Raw genomic sequence first — 20,474 nt, forward strand, 5'->3', positions numbered from 1 at the left:
GATTTAATTACAGCATTCAGTCTTCTTGGGTACACATCTGCCATCAATTAAAGAGACTCTGATTAACCCCAAATAAAGTTCAGCTGTTCTAGTAGCAGTTTCCTGAAATTTACTCAGTTGCCTGCTGCAGCAAAAGCCATGGTTTGCAGAGATCTTACAAAGCATCAAAGGGATCTCATTGTTAAAAGTTATCAATCAGGAGAAGGATACAAAAAATTTCCACAGCACTGGATATACCGTGGAACACAGTGAAGACAGTCATCAAAAAGTGGAGAAAATATGGGACAGCAGTGACGTTGCAAAGAACTAGACGTCCCTCCGAAATTGATGAAAAGACGAGATGAAAACTGGTAAGGGAGGCTGCCAAGAGACCTACAGCAACACTGAAGGAGCTGCAGGAATTTCTGGCAAGTACTGGTTGTGTACTACATGTGACAACAATCTCCCATATTCTACATATGTCTGGACTATGGGGTAGAGTTGCAAGACAGAAGCCTTTTCTTGCACAGAAAAACATCCAGGCCCAGCTAAAATTTGCAAAACAATACATCAAGTCTTCCAAAAGCATGTGGGAAATGTGTTATGGTCTGATGAAACCATGGTTGAACTTTTTGGCCACAATTCCAAACGGTACGTTTGGCGCAAAAGCAGCACTTCGCATCACCAAAAGAACACCATCCCCCATGGTGAAGCATGGTGGTGGCAGCATCATGCTTTGAGGTTGCTTTTCTTCAGCTGAAACAGGGCTTTAGTCAAGGTGGAGGCAATTAAATACCAGTTACATTTGGCCTAACCTGCAGTTCTTCCAGCATGTAATACATCACATCCAGAACTATGTGCAACTTTTCATGAAAAAAAAGGTTACTTACAACTTGTTTCAGTATTGTTGCCAAAGTTCTCCATATGATAAGGGTAGATCTGCTCTATTTTGGGATGTTTATACAGAGTGTGTGTGTAGGGCCTTGCCTTTGATGTTACCTGCTTGAAATAATCATACCTCTAAAATGAAGTGAGGCAGTCTTTATGCTAAACCTTATAAAAGTGCATATAGAAGGACTGCTGTTGGTTAGCTGGTTGACATTATTAATGTGGGCTTTCTTCTGCAGGTTACTGTGTGCACAGTTTCCTGCAAGAATGTCTAAAGTAGCTTAGTTTAGTAGACTACCTAACTATGTTGTTTAGAAGTGGACTGTGCTCACAAAGCTTGTCAGTGTTACCAGCTTCCCCCATTTTTGGCCAGAGCTGTAATTCTCAGCAGCACTAAGACCAAGGTATCATATTTAAAATTGCTTTGGCTGCTAGTGGAACTCATCTATTATTCAAGAGTAAAAAAAAATAAAACCACAGAAAAGAGAATCTGCTGTTAAACTGATTGTCTCACTAACCTGTAGTTTCTTTGTCTTACAAAATTATGCTAAATGTCTTTGAATTCTAACTCACTCTTCTATACTTAAGTTATATGCATCAGTCACAAAGGCATTATACAATTTAGCAGCTTCAGTAGAGGCTTGAAAAGATTATATTACTTTACTAGATACCACGTATTATTTTTTTGACATATACAGGAAAAAACTGGCAGATCTTCAACTTGAATATAACCAGTTCCGTGATGACAGCAACAAAACAATACAAGAATTAAAAAACAGGCAAGCTGAGGTAAAGTATTTAGCCTTTACAAGTATAAATTGTTGGCAGTAATGATGGTCTATATATTACAGCTTTGTCTTACAGATGTTCTCATTTATTTTGATAATAGCATTTGCTCTGTTAGGGATGTTTGTTGCTTTTTAATAAGTGCATACTGGACAGATCTCCAAAATGTTTCTAGTAATCCTATGAAAGGTAGTTGTAGTACCCAGCTTCAAACTACAGTGGGATCCTGGACAGGACCCATTGACTGTCAACCACAGTCTTTTAATATAATTGCATAGTTTGTATCTAAGAAAGTGGTAGGATCCTAAATCTGATAATGTCTGTATTCAAAGTGTAAAAGTTCCTAGTAGGAACTTGGGTCAGACAGTGATAAATCCTAGATGTTCAACATTTAGATTACTGCTGCAGTAGCCTAAACTATTTGGGTTATATCCTTGCCAAGAATATGAAAACTGGCCAGGTTTCAAAGAATTGGGACACCTTCCATGTGCCCAAACTGTATGTAGATTGAGCAGAGACGTATATGCAAAAGCAGTTTGGATGCCAAAGGCTTGATAGCTTCCTTTCCAAAGCTCTTTGCCTTTGTGAACTTAGCAATGAAGCTGACAGTATACTAGAGATATTTTCAAGAAAGGCCAGGTAATCAGCGCTCTGGGAGAAAACTTCCACAACAACATCTTTATGTGAAAAAATAAGTTTTTTATGTGAATGTGATATTTTAATGATAGGAATGTTTTTGTTTGTTTTTTTTTCATGGGCTGTAATGTTACCGAATAGATTTTTATATAAGTAATGTTTGTATGATAAAAATTGTGTAAAAAATCTGCTTTTATTTACATATACATTTTTGGCAGGATTTTGTGCTTCTGGGGACTGTCTTGGAGAACTTTGCCTCAGAACCTTCATTTTCCTGTCAGAGGTTTTACCAACTCATTCAAGCTTCACTTTCCACTTGTGAGGTCTCCTTCCCAGCTTGAATGTGGCACAGTTGGCATTCTCCACAGTTCTTGCTTTTCCAGTCTGCAAAAAGAAGAAAGTTGTTAATGAGTCTCTAGGTCTCCAGCCAGCTCTATCTCTGCCTCAGCCACTGGTGGAGAATTCTGATGTGATCAAAACTGGTTCCTCAGACCGCTTCTTTTTGTCCTGGTGCAGCTCCACTGGTGGAGAATTCTGCTGTGGTCAAAACTGGTTTCTCAGACCGCTTCTTTTCATCCTGGTGCAGCTCCTCTGAAAACCACTAATGATTAGAAGATTGCCGCATCCTCTGCGGCTGTTGGATTGCCCTCACCAAGCAAGGGAGAATCATTGTAATGTCCACTAAGGCTGTTGAGCTGCTCTCACTGGGCAAGGGGGAACCACTCTTCCTGGCTTTGCACGAGTGAAGGTGTACTACTTTGCTGGGTGTTCTAATCATGAGGTCAGTCCTTTTTCAGGAAATCTCCCAAGAAGAAGTAGAATCTTAAAACTTTTCTTCTCCCACATTCTTAAATATGGACAAGTAAGATTTGCTAGGGTTTGCTAAGGGAATGTTGTCTAATGTGCTAATTCCTCCACTGCCCTCTAATAGCAGTGATGGACAGAGGATGTGTATGTGATTCTTTAGCTGATTCTAAAGCTGAATATCATGATTCTGAGGAAAAAGTTTCTTCACATTTATTGTTTTCTGACACTGCAATCAAAATGAATGATTTATTTCAATGGGAAATTCCAGGATCATACATTTTGTGTCAGAAAGTGTTTACCTGGTCTCCAGGTGGGAAGCGCACCATGAAACTCAGTGTGGTTGGTTGTTAGCTGGAGGGAGTAGGAGTCAGCTTTCAAGCTTTTTTCTCTACTATAAATCTGGCAAGCTTGAGGAGCTGCTCAACAAGCAACAGAGGTAAGCAGTGCACTGTATAGTAGCAAATGTCTCAAAAGTAAAATCTCCCTATAAACTTACGATTTGGTCTGAAATCTGTTAACTATTGTGGAATTGTGCAAAATTGAGCTTAGAGCAGCTAATTAGCACATTGAATAGAAGGACCCCTCTTAAAACACAGTCATTGATTCTAAACAGCCCACCCTATTCCAGGTCCAAACAACATGGATATGCAGTTTCCAAATGTCTCTGTGGCCAGTTTGGTAGATCTGGGCATCCTAAGACAATGCCGTAATTGTTTCATATTCTCTGACAACTAGTTAATCATTAAAGAAAAAAACACAGTATGTGAGATATATAAATACACAACTTCCTTGGAGGCAAAAATCTCTCATACTGCTGAGGTTGTCAGGAATATCCACACAACTTTCCTCACACACTTGGCTTACCACACACACAGATTGATTTTGCTGAGGCTCTTAAAAGAAACCTTCCCAAATATGAAAGACACTGGTCCTCAGCAATCCCTTAAATACACACCAAAAGCAACACCAAGCATTTCACATATCCCTACAACTAATGGTCTGCCAAGGTGAAAGCCCATAAGGCAGACATATACTTTACATAATTCTCTTGTACCTAATTCTCTTGTCATTGGGGACACTGTTGTACGTCACACAGATGCCCCACTCACCAGGTTAGACAAGGAGAAGATAGCTGTTAGTTCCTATCTGGAGCCAGGATCTGCAATGTCTCACATGCACACACTCAAGTCACAGCACCCCAGGTAACAGTATGATAATGTCATAGTTCATGAGTGTTCATGACCTAAGATGTATCTCACTGGACTATATGAAAAAAGACATAATGGAGCTCTTGGAGTATATGTCAGTGATAGGTATGAGCCTTGCATTGAGCAACATTCTACCTTCACCATAGATGATGCCACAGTATGAACATAAAATAATTGATTTTAATAATTGGTTTTGTTTCTCGTGTCACTCCAGGGGATTCTGGTATCTGTCAGCATGGATGTCACAGTCAAAAGACCAAGTTGCTTTCTTGGATGTCAAGGCTAATGTTCAAAACCTCTGACTTACGAAGTTCGCAAAGGATTGTAAATTGGGAGCTATTATATATCCCAGCCCCTCCTCCGAGTAAATTGGGAGCTATTATATATCCCAACCCCTCCTCCGACACCAGTATCTTACAAGAGGGTTTAACACAGACAAATGACTGGCGCCAAAGTCATGGCCTAAAATTCAGTGCTAAAAATGCATTATAATGTCCTTGGTGTAAACTGTCAACCCATGCTGATTACTACATCGATAAAATACCCCTAAGAGTCAACCCAATAGTAAGGGATTTGGGAACATGTACATAGACAGCAATGTGGCCATTGATCAACACATAGCTAAGATAATGAGAACATCATGCTAAGTCACCATTACAGGTATGGCATCCAGCTCCAGGGAAGTTGTCATACTGCTCTTTTCTGCCCTTATTAGACCTGTCATTGAATGCAATGCCCCCCTCTGGCATATATCTAACCAAACATTTGTAACAGTTGGAACACAAAGGTTTCTCACCAGGAGATTGCAGGGCATCAACACCCTGTCTTACACTGATTGTCTAAAGGCTCTGTCACTGTATTCAGTGTCCTACAGGTTGCTGAGAGGGAATCTTTGCCTACCTTACAAGACTTCGTCAAACCTATCCCCGATGGATGTGTTTCAAATGCACAAAACAGCACCAAAAACACTAGATCCTGTGATCTGAACTTCACTTGTTATATAAACAGAAAGTGCTAGAGGAGTAGCTGCATGTCCCAGAGGATTCCCTCACTATTGAATAAGCTGTTCGTCCATGTAAAACAGAGTTCATCCCTGACCCTATTCAAATGAAACCTTGACAATTGGATGGGAAAGGGTAAATTTACCCCTGGTCTGACCCCCATGTCCATTATGGACAGAGGCAGTCAAGAAAAGCTTTATCCTAGCACCCCCCTACAAATCCTAAATTACCTCCGTACTAACACATCCCCCTCCATTAAGAAGTTCATGATACCCTGGGACCCAAATGGTTTAGGGTGCATGGCTTGGTTTGTAAGGGCCTTAGTGGTTATTAGCCTATTAACAACTTATGAACAGAATGAAATCCCAGCCTCACGGCAAAAGAATTATGATTTATCACTACTGGATTTTCCACAGCCAGCAGCTGCTCATCCAGTGTTGTCTGCCTTTGTGGATGTTTAGCTAGGGTTGTCACCTTTTAACAAGGTCAAAGTGGGACATGGGGGTGTGGCCAGTAGGACATGGGGTTGAGGTAAACATGACACTGTCCACATCCCCACAATGACATCACCACATGTGTTGAAGGAGATGCAGATGTTCTTCGTGTTTCAATGTTGCAGTCATCATATTTGGGTTATCCCTGCCAGGGTAGCTCTCGGCCGGCCTGAATACCAGATACTTAGTATTTCTGTGTCGGTTGCACGGCCGCCCTTAGGCATAGGCAAACTAGGCGACCGCAGTTTGTGTTTATTTATTTATTTATTTTAATTAATTTACTTTTCTTAATAAGAAAAGTAAATTAATTAAAATAAATAAACCATATGTAGAGACCAGGATATAAACAACATTGCTACGTCCGCACAGGCATCACTGTGAACATGGAAAAGGAGTTTAAGATCGATTCTCAGGGAGCGTGGTTTGAGATCTATATGGTATTATGTATGTATTATAAATTCCTTAAGACTTAGTTGTCTCAGTACTTTTCTTTTTCTATACAGAAGTCTTCTAAGGTCGTTTTCCTCTCCAGGTGCGTGTACATTGGGCGTTCGTACAAAGGGATTTTTTTTTTTTTTTTAATATATATTGTTTGGAGTCCTGGTAGTGAAATGCGCTTGTGTAGTGAAACTACCTGGAGCTCAGTGGCAGTACAGCTGTAACACCTGTTTTGACGACATACATTTTCATATGAGAATGTGCTGCAGTCAAGAAGGAAAACCATGCAGATTGTTTGCTTCAATTTCAAGTTTCAAGTTTACATATATTTTGCTGTTTTTGAGAAGGGGGCTAACATATCAGGTATATCAAATTGGTGTGCAAGTGTTCTATGTCACTGTAGTATGGTATGTACTGCAGATGTTGAATTTAAGTTTCACATGGGTAACTATAGGGCACTGCAAGTGTTACTCAACAACTGCTTAATGAAAAGGGGGCTAAGAAAATTAGACAAAGTGATCAGTATTTAACCTCAGAACTGATGTCATAAGATCTGCAGGAGGGAAGTGGATTCAGGAGCCGCCATTCTTGCTCACAGAGGGTGACCTTAACCTGGTTGCAATAATTGCTTCCTCTGACCCTGAAACAGTTGAGCAAACATCTGTCTTATCCTTCCCCTTTGTGTTATGCCAGCTCCAGCAGGTGCCTAAGTTACTGATTGAATTCTGGTCACCTGGGTCATAGTCCGGATTTTATCCCTTTATGCCAGTAGAGATAGCTAACATTTCTTTTCTTTGTTTTTACTCTAAAGGAATTGCCCAGCACTGGCACCTCTTGTTCCTGTTTGCTCTTTTGTTCTTTTTTGGGGGTGAGAGTGTGGTGTCCCCTATACTGGATAAGTTCCCTGCAGTCTGGGTGAGAATGAGATGTCCAGTATACTGGATAAGTTCCCTGCAGTCTGTTTGCTCCTATCTGAAGAACTTTACCAGCCATTTTTTCCTGGAAGTTGAGAGTCAGGAATTTGGGAAAGGGTTAAATGCCAGTCCCGTTGCAGTGCCCTTCCTGCCTTAACCTCTCCCTGGTAGATTTTTTTTGGATTCTGCAATAGCTGCCTGGTTGGGAAGAGATGTGAGTGCTTCAGTACATGCCTTCCCCCTTTACTCAGTGGTGCTCTTATCACTGCAATGGCTCAAGCTTTCCAGACCATTTCCACAAGTAATCACCCACCTACCATTAGGTGTCACTAAAATGTGGGGCCTACACAACACTCCCCAGTGCATGAGCTGACGTTTGCTGCTCATATCCATCCTCCCACCTGGTTCCTGTAGTAGCCATGCCAGTAGTCAGATGTGGGTCACCTTGTCATAGTCATGACTTTATCCTTCTGCTCAGTGGTGCCAGAGCCAACGTTATTCGATTTGGAGTAACTCACTTCTTGTTCAGTCTTATAATTGCAGTCTGTAGCTCAAATGGGACCTTCTTGGATCAGCCCATAACCACAATTAAAAAGCTGAATAAAATAAATGTACCCATTACTTGAAAATGAGGCAGCCCCCAAGAAAATGTTTGCAGCATACATTGTGTACAAAATGGGGAAAGTTGTGGTCTTGCCAGGGATATCAAGAACTTAGGACTGCAGCTGACCTTTACAACTAGAGAAAAAGTGCTAGTAAGTGAGCCAAATTTGGTACCAAAAAGAAAGCAAACTAAGTATGTACATTGTATCTCAAACTGTCGAGACTGAAGGCACCAGATGGGCAAACGCAGTTGAGGGCAAGAGTATGAAACGTAGCTTTTAACTTAATATGGACTTGTGTATCATCTAGATAGCCTCCTGCTGTTTTGCTGAATGTCAATATTTTAGGTTCATAGGTTAGTACTAGACTAACTGCCCTTATGAGCTATGTTAAGCCTAGCCAATTAAACCCTGCACTTTGTGTTTCATAAACAATCACCTTAACCATTAGGCCAACCTCCCAACCCCTAATTTATCATGTTTAAATGACTTGGTCGATAACATCCCTTTACAGGAAGAATCCTTCCATTGTGTTGTTTGCACTAACATTAGGAATTATCAATATGTTTTTTGAGTTTACTGTCAGAGGCAGTAGAAAAAACACCAAAGATGCAAATGCCAAAACTCCATGAAGCCTCACAGTTAAGTAAGGATTTCATTTCCGTTTAAATGGGTTACCTTATGCCATCCATTCACTGAGCATTTGCTACTTCATTAACCTTGAATGGTGGATTTGTATGCCTGATACAATCTTTATACTGGGTCCATGTTGTCCCTTTTCAGGAACATACAGAAAGTACAATACATGAAACACAACACTGAAAACTTCAGTGTGCACAGCGAAATGGTGAAGAATGTAACTACAAGTCAATCACATTAAAAAGTTAAGAACAGTTTAGATAGTATTTGGGGAAAAATGAAAATTCTGGCCACCTATGAGAAACAGTCAAAAACAAAAAAAAGTCATAGTAGCTTAGGTAATGTATTAAATAAAGTAATACAATGTGTCAGATATTAACAGCCAACATTTGCAGTAGAGCTCAAAGATTAGGTCCCCTCTATTAAATCATATGATGCAAAATGACCTGCATTGTTGAGAACAAAACATTCCATGTAGCAGTGATGGAAGCCAGTATCATTTTGCAGTAGTAGCTGTCTTCTGGTTTATGGATGGCTTTGTAAATCAGAATGCCTAAGGATCCTAGCTAAGTCAGGCATTTCCCATAAAATTGTCCATTTCCCTTGCAAAATAAAATAAGTCCAAAACGTATAACATTCTCAACGTGACTTTGTAAATTATTCCATTGGAAAGCTGATATGATACCTAATTATCCAGAAATACCATTGATAAATCAATGCTAGATCAGACTAAGTTGAAAATACAGTGTTACAGATGATGTTCTTTCATGTTGTCAAAAGTTATTTCATTTCTTTCAATTAACAAGGAGCCAAGTGGAACTTGTATTACTCTAAGGTTAATTATTTGAGTAATAATTTAAGGTTAGTCCAGGATCTTCGTGTTTTTTGTGTATTCAGTGATTGGTTGTACTACAAAAGATGTGCTTGTGTGAGATGTATATCCTGCACTAAAGATATGCATGCATGCACAGTTGTAAGTTTTGTGTATTCAGTGATTGGTTGTACTACAAAAGATGTGCTTGTGTGAGATGTATATCCTGCACTAAAGATATGCATGCATGCACAGTTGTAAGTTAACAGAGATATCTCTTCTAGTTTTTTTTACAGACTTGCTGTAGTATTTCTTAAGTGTATGCTTCTGTTGTCAGTAAAGATGGGGACATTTTGCATAGCTTTCTTTGATTGGAAGGAAGTTTAGGAAAATGGGTAGTTTTGACATTATTGGTTCTTACATTTTGTTTCATTGCTTACTGGAAAAATGTTCTAAGCTACAAATTTAAAACATACTCTAACAAGTGTAAATGTTTCTATGTGCAACTAGCTGTTTTTTGTTTATGAAATGGCACACTGTGTTGTAAAATCTGAAAGCAGTGTTAGTATCATAATTGCCTTTGGTGCAGAAGGCTGTAGATTCTACTCCCACACCATGTAGATAGCATGCTGATATTGCATTGCCCATATGATTGTTGATTATTTGGTGCATTTTAAGGCGATAGGGGTTCTGCACTCCTGACTATGTCCTTTGTATGAGATGCCTAGTGACTATGAACTTGTTGATCATTTCCTGTTGCAATATTACCAACTTACAATTTTTTAATGCAATATAGGCAATTAATTCTTCAAGGAAAGCAGGCACTGAATTTGTAGATAAAACATTGATATATGAAGTTGTTTTGCCGGTAACAACCTCTTCATTAGGTACGAATTTCTTTAATGTGGAATTCAGATGATTTTACATCTGCAGAGATTGTGAGTATGGAGTAATATTGGTGGATTATAATGAGGGAAGTCTTGAGTGGCCTTTTATGGTTGAAAATTTCTGAAATGGGTAGTTATTGGTTCATACATTTTGTTTCATTGCTTATTAAAAGAATGTTTAAAACTACAAATTTAAAACACTTTCTAACAAGTGGTGCTGTATTATACAAGGAATATAATTCAATGCAATCAGGAAGGTGAATCTAAGAACAAATACAAGGATGTATGGCTCTAAAAAATGTGTGCAAGGAGTCTGTTTTGAAAACAGCCCAAAGGTAAACTTAATTCTTCACTGGCCAGATACATTTTCTATGAATGTGGGTTTTCATGCCATCTCAATGAATATGAATTTTCCCATTTTAATGAATGTGAGTTTCAAGGGCAGAGAAGTTTACTGCTTATGCTAAGTCTGTTTTCATTGCGAGACTGTATTGTTTAGCAAATGGCTACCTGTGTTTGTGCTATTTTATTTCAATATCTGTAATGACTGTAGAAGCAAATAAGAGAACAGTATGCATGGTAACTGGTGAGAAATAACCAAATAATGGAACACTGGAATGGCTTAAGAGGGGGCTGCTGCTGGGGGGAGGGGGTTGCTGCAGGAGCAGCTGCTTGGGGGGGCAGTCTATTAAAGTAGAAAATACTATGCAGAAGTACTTGTAGTTAAATATACCTTGTAATGTAGTTATTCTTCCTATGCATTTAAATACTTTAAGGAAATGACTGGAGTGGCTTTCTTGGGGAGTGACCCCCGTGGGTGTGACTCAAATAGGGGTGTTTCATGACTGTGGTGTGAGTGGGGCCTAAGGGGCACCGGAGCACTACTTCACCTAGGGCACCATTTCGGCTAAGGCCGGCCCTGGTTGGTTGCTGTCGCTTGAGGACTGACATCAGGTCATCAGTAGTATAAAGTAAGGCAGCCGACGCCATTACATCAGTCTTTCTTTCCATGGAGCCCGAAGCAGAAGCAGTTTGCACAAGTGCCGGTTGGCTACTAGCTGAGTTTTCATCTCTGAATTGAAGTAGAAGTCTTCTAAAGCTTAGTACTCCATTGGGGATCCTTTTTTCTTGCACTAATCGAAGTCAGAAAAAGTTAATAATTGCCTCGCCTGTGGAAAGCAAATACCACACTGAGACTTTCACTCTTACTGCGTCACTTGTTTAGGCCCAGACCAGAACGTCCCCCGTTGTCACTTCTGTGCTTTGTTCAACACCAGGACTTTCAGTCATCAGGCCCTTATTGTAGTCAGATATTTTCGTTTCCAGTCCCCGAATTCCCATATGGCTTCTGTAAGCCATCTGACACCAGATCTTCCAAAAAAAGTAAAGATAAAGACAGACCGCACAGGTCCAAACCTACTGACGACACTTCCATTAAGCTATTCGTCAGTCCTCTGGTACACAATGAGGCACTTTCGCACCCCTGATGCCCGCTTCACTTGATTCGCAGGCCGCTACAGAGACCCTTTCGGAAGCTGGTATGCCAGAAAACTCTTCTTCGACTTAAGGATCCTGTGGTTGTCTCTACCTTGGATGGGTCCAGAGCCGCTGAGCAGGCACTGGCTTCCGAGGAAGTCCTTCGCACTACCGTATCTCGACAAAAACCGACATCTTCTTTTGTGACTACCGTTCTTTCAAAAACGACCGAGTTTCTTAGGCCCAGGGTTCGAACCACACCCAAGAAACCAACGACCCACACTCAGGCACCTGTTACCTTGCCTCACTCCCAAATGCTTAAAGTGGCAGAAGACCTTATCATGCTAATCAGGGGAAGCCAAGTTACCCCCTCAAAAAGGAAAAGAGATCTGTCCCCTGTAGTTTTGTCTGACCAGGAGTCAGATGAATCTGATGCATCTGACTATGAAGACATACAACCCCTCTCCACTTATGAGGATTATGATGCAGAGGACTCCATTCCTTTCGCCTCTCCCCCAGAGGATTTTTCCTTTGAGGAAACCCTGCATACTTAAAGGGAACATTTCCACTGGGAGAGTCAGGACTACCCTCAGTCTAAGAAGAGACTCTGGGAATTCCCTTCCGCAACGCAGGCCCTTGACCATCCCCCCAGTCCTGGATGTTGTGGAGGATGTTTTCCTTCAATCCAGCTTGACTCCTGATGCCCTACTTCCTGCTCCCAGAAAACCAGACAGGTACTATAAGAGTCCTTGACTCACACAAATATCTTTTTAAAAATCCAACAGCTGATCCTGAGGTCATTTTTCACAGGCCAGAAGGGATTAAAGCAACCTCTGCTAAGAATCCCCCCAGACAGGGATTCCCGAGCAATGGAAAGATGGGGTAAAAAAGTATACACCTCAGCTACTCTTGCTGTCAGGGCACTAAATTGTCAGTTCCATATGCTGAAATTTCAGCAACATACCTTGGAACTCCTTAAACAAAAAATGTCTTTCTTTCCTGCTTGGGCAGAATCTAAAGATTTACAACACTTAGTGCATTCTGCAAGTCAAGTAACGAAACACACTGTGGTTTTGATGCCCTAGAAGCTTCTTGCAGGGCAGCAGTCACTGGATTTGTCATTAGAAGACATGAATGGCTTAAGGAACAACCCCTGGCAGACCATGTCAAATCTAAATTGTTGGATGCCCCCTTGCACAAAGATAACTTATTTGGTATTAAGGCAGAATAGATCTTAAAAAGATGGAAGAAAAAGCAAAATCTAAGCAAACAGTTAAGGATTTCTTACAGGTCCAGCCCCCCTAGGTTCAGCAGGCATTGTCCATCCAAGCACTGGTCCCTTCCCGCTCCAAGTAAACTGGCCCAGCCTAGGCCCCATGGAAACAGACCTCCCAGACAGCAGCCCCAGGGAATGCAGAGATCTAAGCAGTGGACTACCTCCACTTCAAAACTAGGGAGTTCTAAGCCACCTCCTTATGGTAAGAACTCACAATGACTCACCTCCTTCACTCCCTCAGGAGGAAAACTCTCCATTACCAAGGACCAATGAATTCTGAACATTGTGTCTCATGGATACAAATTTTTCTTCCACACCCTTCCAACCCCAAAAGGGTTCTCAGATCTACCACCAAATCAGTGGGCAGAGGCCCAAAACCAAATCTTTTTCCTGCTCTCTATGAGGGCAGTAGCACACGTTCCTGCAGAACAGATAGGGAAAGTGTTCTACTCCAAACTTTTTCTGCTGCCCAGAAAAGAGGCCACCTGGTGCCCCATCCTCGATCTATCCATTCTAAACACCTTCCTGGTGATCCCAAAATTCAAAATGCTCACCCTCCAGCAGCTGCTACTCATGCTGTCCAAGGACGCTTGGCTAGCCACCCTAGATCTAAAAGAGGCTTACCTCCACATTCCTATCAGGAAATCATGCAGAAAATATCTCTGCTTCAGGGCAGGAGCTCAACACTTTCAGTGTTCTGCGCTTCCCTTTGGCATATCTACTGCTCCCAGAGTTTTCACAAAATGTCTGGCTCCAGCCATTGCCTTTTGCAGACAAAGAAATATTCAAATTTTTACCCATACTTAGACGACTGCCTTATTCAGGCAGACAGCCAGGAAAAGCTGCTCAAGCACCTGGTCTTTGTAAAGACCCTACTAACCTCCCTAGGGTACAAAATAAATGAAAAGAAATCCAAACAGGTGCCCACCTAAAGGATAATCTTCCTGGGAGCAAGTGTGGACACAGAATCCCAGGTGGCATACCTTACACCAGAGGAACAAATTTTCCTGACGGCCTACTTCTCTCAGCTAGCCACCAGGCCCCAGCTATCCGCAAGGAGGATGCTGCAAGCTTTGGGGTTCATGGCATCTTGCATATTACTCATTCCATATGCCAGACTGCATATGAGGAAACTTCAAGTGGTACCTAAAGAGCCTTTGGTGTCAACACTCTCAAGACTTAGAAACTCTTCTACCTATAATTCCTTGCCTCAGAAAGGAATTTCTTGGTGGGCAACAGTATGCTCCCACAAAAGGGACTGCCCTTATGCAGATAAGTCTTATGCAGATAATTGGAAAAGGTTCTGCACCTGAATCCAGGCTAAGGGAGCCAATACGGCACAGCCCTCTCATCCTGTATTACTTAGCTCACCTACTACACAGTGGTCTCTCTTTCTCCTCTATAAAAATTCATGCTTTTGCTGTTTCTGCTCATTTTCCCACTGAGCAGCCCCTTTTCTTACACCCTTTGATCAAACAGTTCCTCAGAGGGGCTAGCAACTTGAGGCCCCCCAGAAGGGCACCAACACCAACCTGTGACCTTAACTTTGTCTTGGAAAAGCTCACCCTGCCCCCTTTCGAACCAGCTTTTTCTGCAGAGCTAAAATTTATCTCCTGGAAGACAGCATTCCTTCTGGCCATCACTTCAGCCAGAAGAGTCTCTGAGCTGCAAGCACTCATGACTGTGGGAACCCTTCATCATCTTCCATGCAGACAAGGTATTGCTCAGAACTAACCCATCCTTCATACCCAAGATGGTGTCCAGTGTGGCTTTCAACCAATCCATTCATTTGCCCACCTTCTTTCCTAATCCCCAGAACAAGGGGGAAAGGATTCTTCACTCTCTAGATGTGCACAGACAGCTCAGATTCTATCTGAACAGGACTAAATCCTTCAGAAAGTCTGATCAATTGCTGGTTAGCGTTGCTACAGGGGTAGAAAGCAAAGCCATCTCCAAGCAAACCATTTCCAAATGGATAGCACACTACATCCATTTCTGCTACAGACAGCATGGAAAGACTCCCCTGAAGGGGGTCAGGACACACTCCACCAGAGCAGCCTCCACCTCTGCAATTTTCCTCAGAGGAATCCCCACCAAGGACATCCTGGACATCTGTTCACACTTTTACCAAGCATTACCACCTGCCTCTCTTCTCCAAATCTAGGGCAGGGTTTGCCTCTGCAGTCTTGCAGGGCATCCTAGCCAGCCCCTAGTTTCCTTGACTGCCTTCACCCATTTCCTCAGCTTTGGGAATCCATCCAAATGTGATGACTGCAACAGTGAAACACGAAGAACATAGTACAGTTATGTACACTTGCCATAAATGTAGATGTTCCAGTGTATTCACTGTTGCAGTCCGGGTTTCCCTCCCCCCTTCCCCCTTTCTTTTCTTTCTCCTTTTATTACCATTCTTCCTTGTTGTTCTCCTTTCCTTATAAAGGACATATTGTATTTATTTTTCACTGGTAGGGTTCTTCCACCAGAACCTGGCCTCCTACTTTGGGGGCTGCAGACAGGTTAGGGTAAGAAAAACTGATGTAATGGTGTCAGCTGCCTTACTTTATACTACTGATGACCTGACATCAATCCTCAAGTGACAGCAACTGACGCAGAAATACTAAGTCTCTGGTATTCGGGACGGCCAAGGGCTACCTTGGCAGGGATAACTCAAATGTGATGACTGCAATAGTGAGTACACTTGGACATCTACATTTGTGGTAAGTGTACACAACTGTACTTTCTGGGTACAACAGTGTGAAGTTATTACAGCATACTGAAACCTCAAAAAACATTTAAATGAAGAACTGGCTAGAAACACTGGCATTTGAAAGAACTGGTTTGAAAAATATTGGGACCTGAAAACTGTCAAAACATTGGCATATGAAACATGAAGCACTTTCTAAAGTAGTTGATATACATTCACTGAAGACTGGCTAGAAACACTGGCATGCAAAAGAACTGGCTAGAAACATTGGCACCTGAAAACTGCCATAAAAACATTAGCTTATGAAAGACCTGAGGAATGGAGAAGAAGAGAATTAACATTACAAACTATTTAAAAAGGTATAATAGTAAATGACAATGTAGGGGGGCATTTTGACCATTGAAAACTTGACATTAACACAGGTTGTAGAAAACCAAACGCAAATTATATTTACCAACAAACGTGCCTCCCTCCCCTCCAGAAAATAGTTGCACACAATTTCACTTTACTAAAAAGCCACTCTAAAATGAATTAGAATGCACAGCAGACACAGTAGACCTCATTTACCTTTGAACGCAGCAATTAAGAAAAAAGAAATAAATGTATAGCACTAATTTACACAGCACTGTGATGCAATAAACAGGCTCAACAGCAGCACCGGCCGTAATTGCATTACAGTGAAAGCACTACAATGTAAACTTATTGATAACATCACTAAAAACAAAATACAAACTTTGCTACTTGTAAAAGCAAACTATCCTGAAACAAAGATAGCATGTTTTAGCACAATTCCAAATGCACTGCATTAACTTCTGAACATGCATCCACCCCCCCTCCAAAAAAATTAAAGTTAAGTAAACATTTTACCTTTTAAAAAAGTACTTCTTGCAAGAGCAGCTAAAATAAACTACAATGCACAGCAGGACCCCATGGACCCCTTTTACCTCCAAACATAGCAATTAAGAGAAATAAAAATATACCTATAACAGCAATTTACCGAGCACAACGATGCAATAAACAGGCTCAAGTAAAAGCAGCACTCACATATTCACAATATAAGCAAAGCAGTACTTTTTAACTTTATTAAAGACAGCATAAAAATAAAATACACGCATTTCCAATTATAAAACAAATTATCTTAAAACAGCTACAGCAAGTTGGCAACATGTACCTACTAGAATAATAAATCATAGTCTCCCTTTAGCCCTATGATTACCGATGAACATTCCCCCTCAAAAAATAGAGTTGTGCACACATACATATGGACTTGCAAGAACTAACACTAGGAAAAAAGTACTCAAAGCAGTATAGCTTAACTTCTTGGGGACAGCATTAAATTGCACACCATTTCCACATGAAAAAGTGCAATCTGTCCTCAAACATTTTTTATTTGTAAACGGAAAGTACCTTGAAAAAGCCACGACAATAGAAATATATCACATTACATTTACCTGTGAAAACTGCCCCCCACCAGAAATAAAAAAAAAACTTCTATACACACATTTCAGCCTTTAAAAACTAATGCTTCCAAATCATCCCAAAACAGCCACAACAATTATAATTAAACACACATACACATATTTTGTATACCTTTAAAAACTATTACTTGAAAATCTCAAAATAACCACTGCACATTTTTAAATACTGCATGGTGCACCCCATGTACCTCTAACCATTAAAAACTTAAATTTAAATAAAACACAATATTCCCATTTTAAATAGCTAGAGCCACAAAATACTGCTGACTGTTGTGCTTACCAGTATCAGTCTTTGCTGGGCTAGCTGGCTTCCTGCCTGCTGGAGTAGCTGGCTGGCTGGATGACTAGCTGGCTTCCTGCCTGCTGGAGTAGCTGGCTGGCTGGATGACTAGCAAGCTTCCTGCCTGCTGGAGTGGTTGCCTGGCTAGCAGGCTTCCTACCTGCTGGAATGGCTGGCTGGCTGGCTAGCAGGCTTCCTGCCTACCACAGTGGCTGGCTAGCAGGCTTCCTGCCTACTGCAGTGGCTGGCTAGCAGGCTTCCTGCCTACTGCTGTGGCTGGCTGGCTAGCTAGCAGGCTTCCTGCCTGCTGGAGGGGCTGGCTGGCTAGCAGGCTTCCTGCCTGCTAGAGTGGCTGGCTGGCTAGCAGGCTTCCTGCCTACTGCAGTGGCTGGCTGGGCCAGCAGGCTTCCTGCCTGCTGGAGTAGCTGGCTGGATGGCTGGGCCAGCAGGCTTCCTGCCTGCTGGAGTGGCTGGCTAGCAGACTTCCTGCCTGCTGGAGTGGCTGGCTAGCAGGCTTCCTGCCTGCTAGAGTGGCTGGCTGGCTAGCAGGCTTCCTGCCTGCTAGAGTGGCTGGCTGGCTAGCAGGCTTCCTGCCTGCTAGAGTGGCTGACTGGCTAGCAGGCTTCCTGCCAGCTGGATTGGCTGGCTGGCTAGCAGGCTTCCTGCCAGCTGGAGTGGCTGGCTGACTAGCAGGCTTCCTGCCTGCTGGAGTGGCTGGCTAGCAGGCTTTCCTGCCTACTGGAGTGGCTGGCTGGCCAGCAGGCTTTCCTGCCTACTGGAGTGGCTGGCTGGCCAGCAGGCTTTTCCTGCCGGCTGCAGTGGCTGGCTGGCTGGCCAGCAGGCTTCCTGCCAGCTGCAGTGGCTAACTGGCCAGCAGGCTTTCCTGCCTACTGGAGTGGCTGGCTGGCCAGCAGGCTTCCTGCCAGCTGCAGTGGCTGGCTGGCTAGCAGGCTTCTTCCCATGTGGAGAAGCTGGCTAGCAGGCTTCCTGCCTTCTGGAGTGGCTGGCTGGCTAGCAGGCTTCCTGCCTGCTGGAGTGGCTGGCTGGCTAGCAGGCTTCTGCCAGCTGGAGTGCCTGGCTGGCTAGCAGGCTTCCTGCCAGCTGGATTGGCTGGCTCGCAGGCTTCCTGCCTGCTGGAGTGGCTCGCTGTCTGGCTGGCTAGCAGGCTTTCTGCCAACTAGCTGGCTTCCTGCCAGCTGGAGTGGCTGGCTAGCTGGCTTCCTGCCAGCTGGAGTGGCTGGCTAGCAGGCTTCCTGCCTGCTGTGGAGTGGCTGGCTAGCAGGCTTCCTGCTGGCTGGAGTGGCTTGCTGGCTAGCAGGCTTTCTGCTGGCTGGAGTGGCTTGGTGGCTAGCAGGCTTCCTGCCAGCTGGACTGGCTGGCTAGCAGGCTTCCTGCCAGCTGGACTGGCTGGCTAGCAGGCTTCCTGCCAGCTGGATTGGCTGGCTGGCTAGCAGGATTCCTGTCAGCTGGATTGGCTGGCTGTCTAGCAGGCTTTCCTGCCTGCTGGAGTGGCTGGCTAGCAGGCTTTCCTGCCTGCTGGTGTGGCTGGTTAGCAGGCTTTCCTGCCTGCTGGAGTTGCTGATTGGATGGCTGGCCAGAAGACTTCCTGCCTGCTGGAGTGGCTGGCTGGCTTACTGTCTGCTGGATTGGCTGGCTAGCAGGCTTCCTGCCAGCTGGAGTGGCTGACTGGCTAGCAGTCTTCCTGCCAGCTGAAGTGGCTAGCTGGCTATCAGGCTTTCCTGCCTGCTGGATTGGCTGGTTAGTTAGCAGGCTTCCTGCCATCTGGAGTGGCTGGCTAGCAGGCTTCCTGCCATCTGGAGTGGCTGGCTAGCAGGCTTCCAGCCATCTGGAGTGGCTGGCTAGCAGGCTTCCTGCCATCTGGAGTGGCTGGCTAGCAGGCTTCCTGCCATCTGGAGTGGCTGGCTAGCAGGCTTCCTGCCATCTGGAGTGGCTGGCTAGCAGGCTTCCTGCCATCTGGAGTGGCTGGCTAGCAGGCTTCCTGCCATCTGGAGTGGCTGGCTAGCAGGCTTCCTGCCATCTGGAGTGGCTGGCTAGCAGGCTTCCTGCCATCTGGAGTGGCTGGCTAGCAGGCTTCCTGCCATCTGGAGTGGCTGGCTAGCAGGCTTCCTGCCATCTGGAGTGGCTGGCTGACTAGCAGGCTTCCTGCCTGCTGGAGTGGCTGGCTGGCCAGCAGGCTTTCCTGCCTACTGGAGTGGCTGGCTGGCCAGCAGGCTTTCCTGCCTACTGGAGTGGCTGGCTGGCCAGCAGGCTTTTCCTGCCAGCTGCAGTGGCTGGCTGGCCAGCAGGCTTCCTGCCAGCTGCAGTGGCTAACTGGCCAGCAGGCTTTCCTGCCTACTGGAGTGGCTGGCTGGCCAGCAGGCTTCCTGCCAGCTGCAGTGGCTGGCTGGCTAGCAGGCTTCTTCCCATGTGGAGAAGCTGGCTAGCAGGCTTCCTGCCTTCTGGAGTGGCTGGCTGGCTAGCAGGCTTCCTGCCTGCTGGAGTGGCTGGCTGGCTAGCAGGCTTCTGCCAGCTGGAGTGCCTGGCTGGCTAGCAGGCTTCCTGCCAGCTGGATTGGCTGGCTCGCAGGCTTCCTGCCTGCTAGAGTGGCTCGCTGTCTGGCTGGCTAGCAGGCTTTCTGCCAACTAGCTGGCTTCCTGCCAGCTGGAGTGGCTGGCTAGCTGGCTTCCTGCCAGCTGGAGTGGCTGGCTAGCAGGCTTCCTGCCTGCTGTGGAGTGGCTGGCTAGCAGGCTTCCTGCTGGCTGGAGTAGCTTGCTGGCTAGCAGGCTTTCTGCTGGCTGGAGTGGCTTGGTGGCTAGCAGGCTTCCTGCCAGCTGGACTGGCTGGCTAGCAGGCTTCCTGCCAGCTGGACTGGCTGGCTAGCAGGCTTCCTGCCAGCTGGATTGGCTGGCTGGCTAGCAGGATTCCTGTCAGCTGGATTGGCTGGCTGTCTAGCAGACTTCCTGCCTGCTGGAGTGGCTGGCTAGCAGGCTTTCCTGCCTGCTGGTGTGGCTGGTTAGCAGGCTTTCCTGCCTGCTGGAGTTGCTGATTGGATGGCTGGCCAGAAGACTTCCTGCCTGCTGGAGTGGCTGGCTGGCTTACTGTCTGCTGGATTGGCTGGCTAGCAGGCTTCCTGCCAGCTGGAGTGGCTGGCTGGCTAGCAGGCTTCCTGC

At 44.3% G+C, this 20,474-nt stretch overlaps 1 protein-coding gene across 3 annotated transcripts in view; it reads left to right on the forward strand.

Annotated features, from left to right (window-relative positions):
- The window catches only part of OPTN (optineurin), a 700,455-nt gene that overhangs the window by 368,795 nt on the left and 311,186 nt on the right, over positions 1-20,474 (forward strand). For all 3 annotated transcript variants that reach the window (XM_044087961.1, XM_044087962.1, XM_044087963.1), the window contains one exon: positions 1,566-1,656. In XM_044087961.1, coding sequence (XP_043943896.1) covers positions 1,566-1,656 — 91 coding nt within the window. The remainder of the gene's footprint in view (positions 1-1,565; positions 1,657-20,474) is intronic.

The sequence above is a fragment of the Protopterus annectens genome, chromosome 11.part0, assembly GCF_019279795.1.
Source record: "Protopterus annectens isolate FY-2018-M chromosome 11.part0, PAN1.0, whole genome shotgun sequence".
NCBI classification, from domain to species: domain Eukaryota; kingdom Metazoa; phylum Chordata; order Ceratodontiformes; family Protopteridae; genus Protopterus; species Protopterus annectens.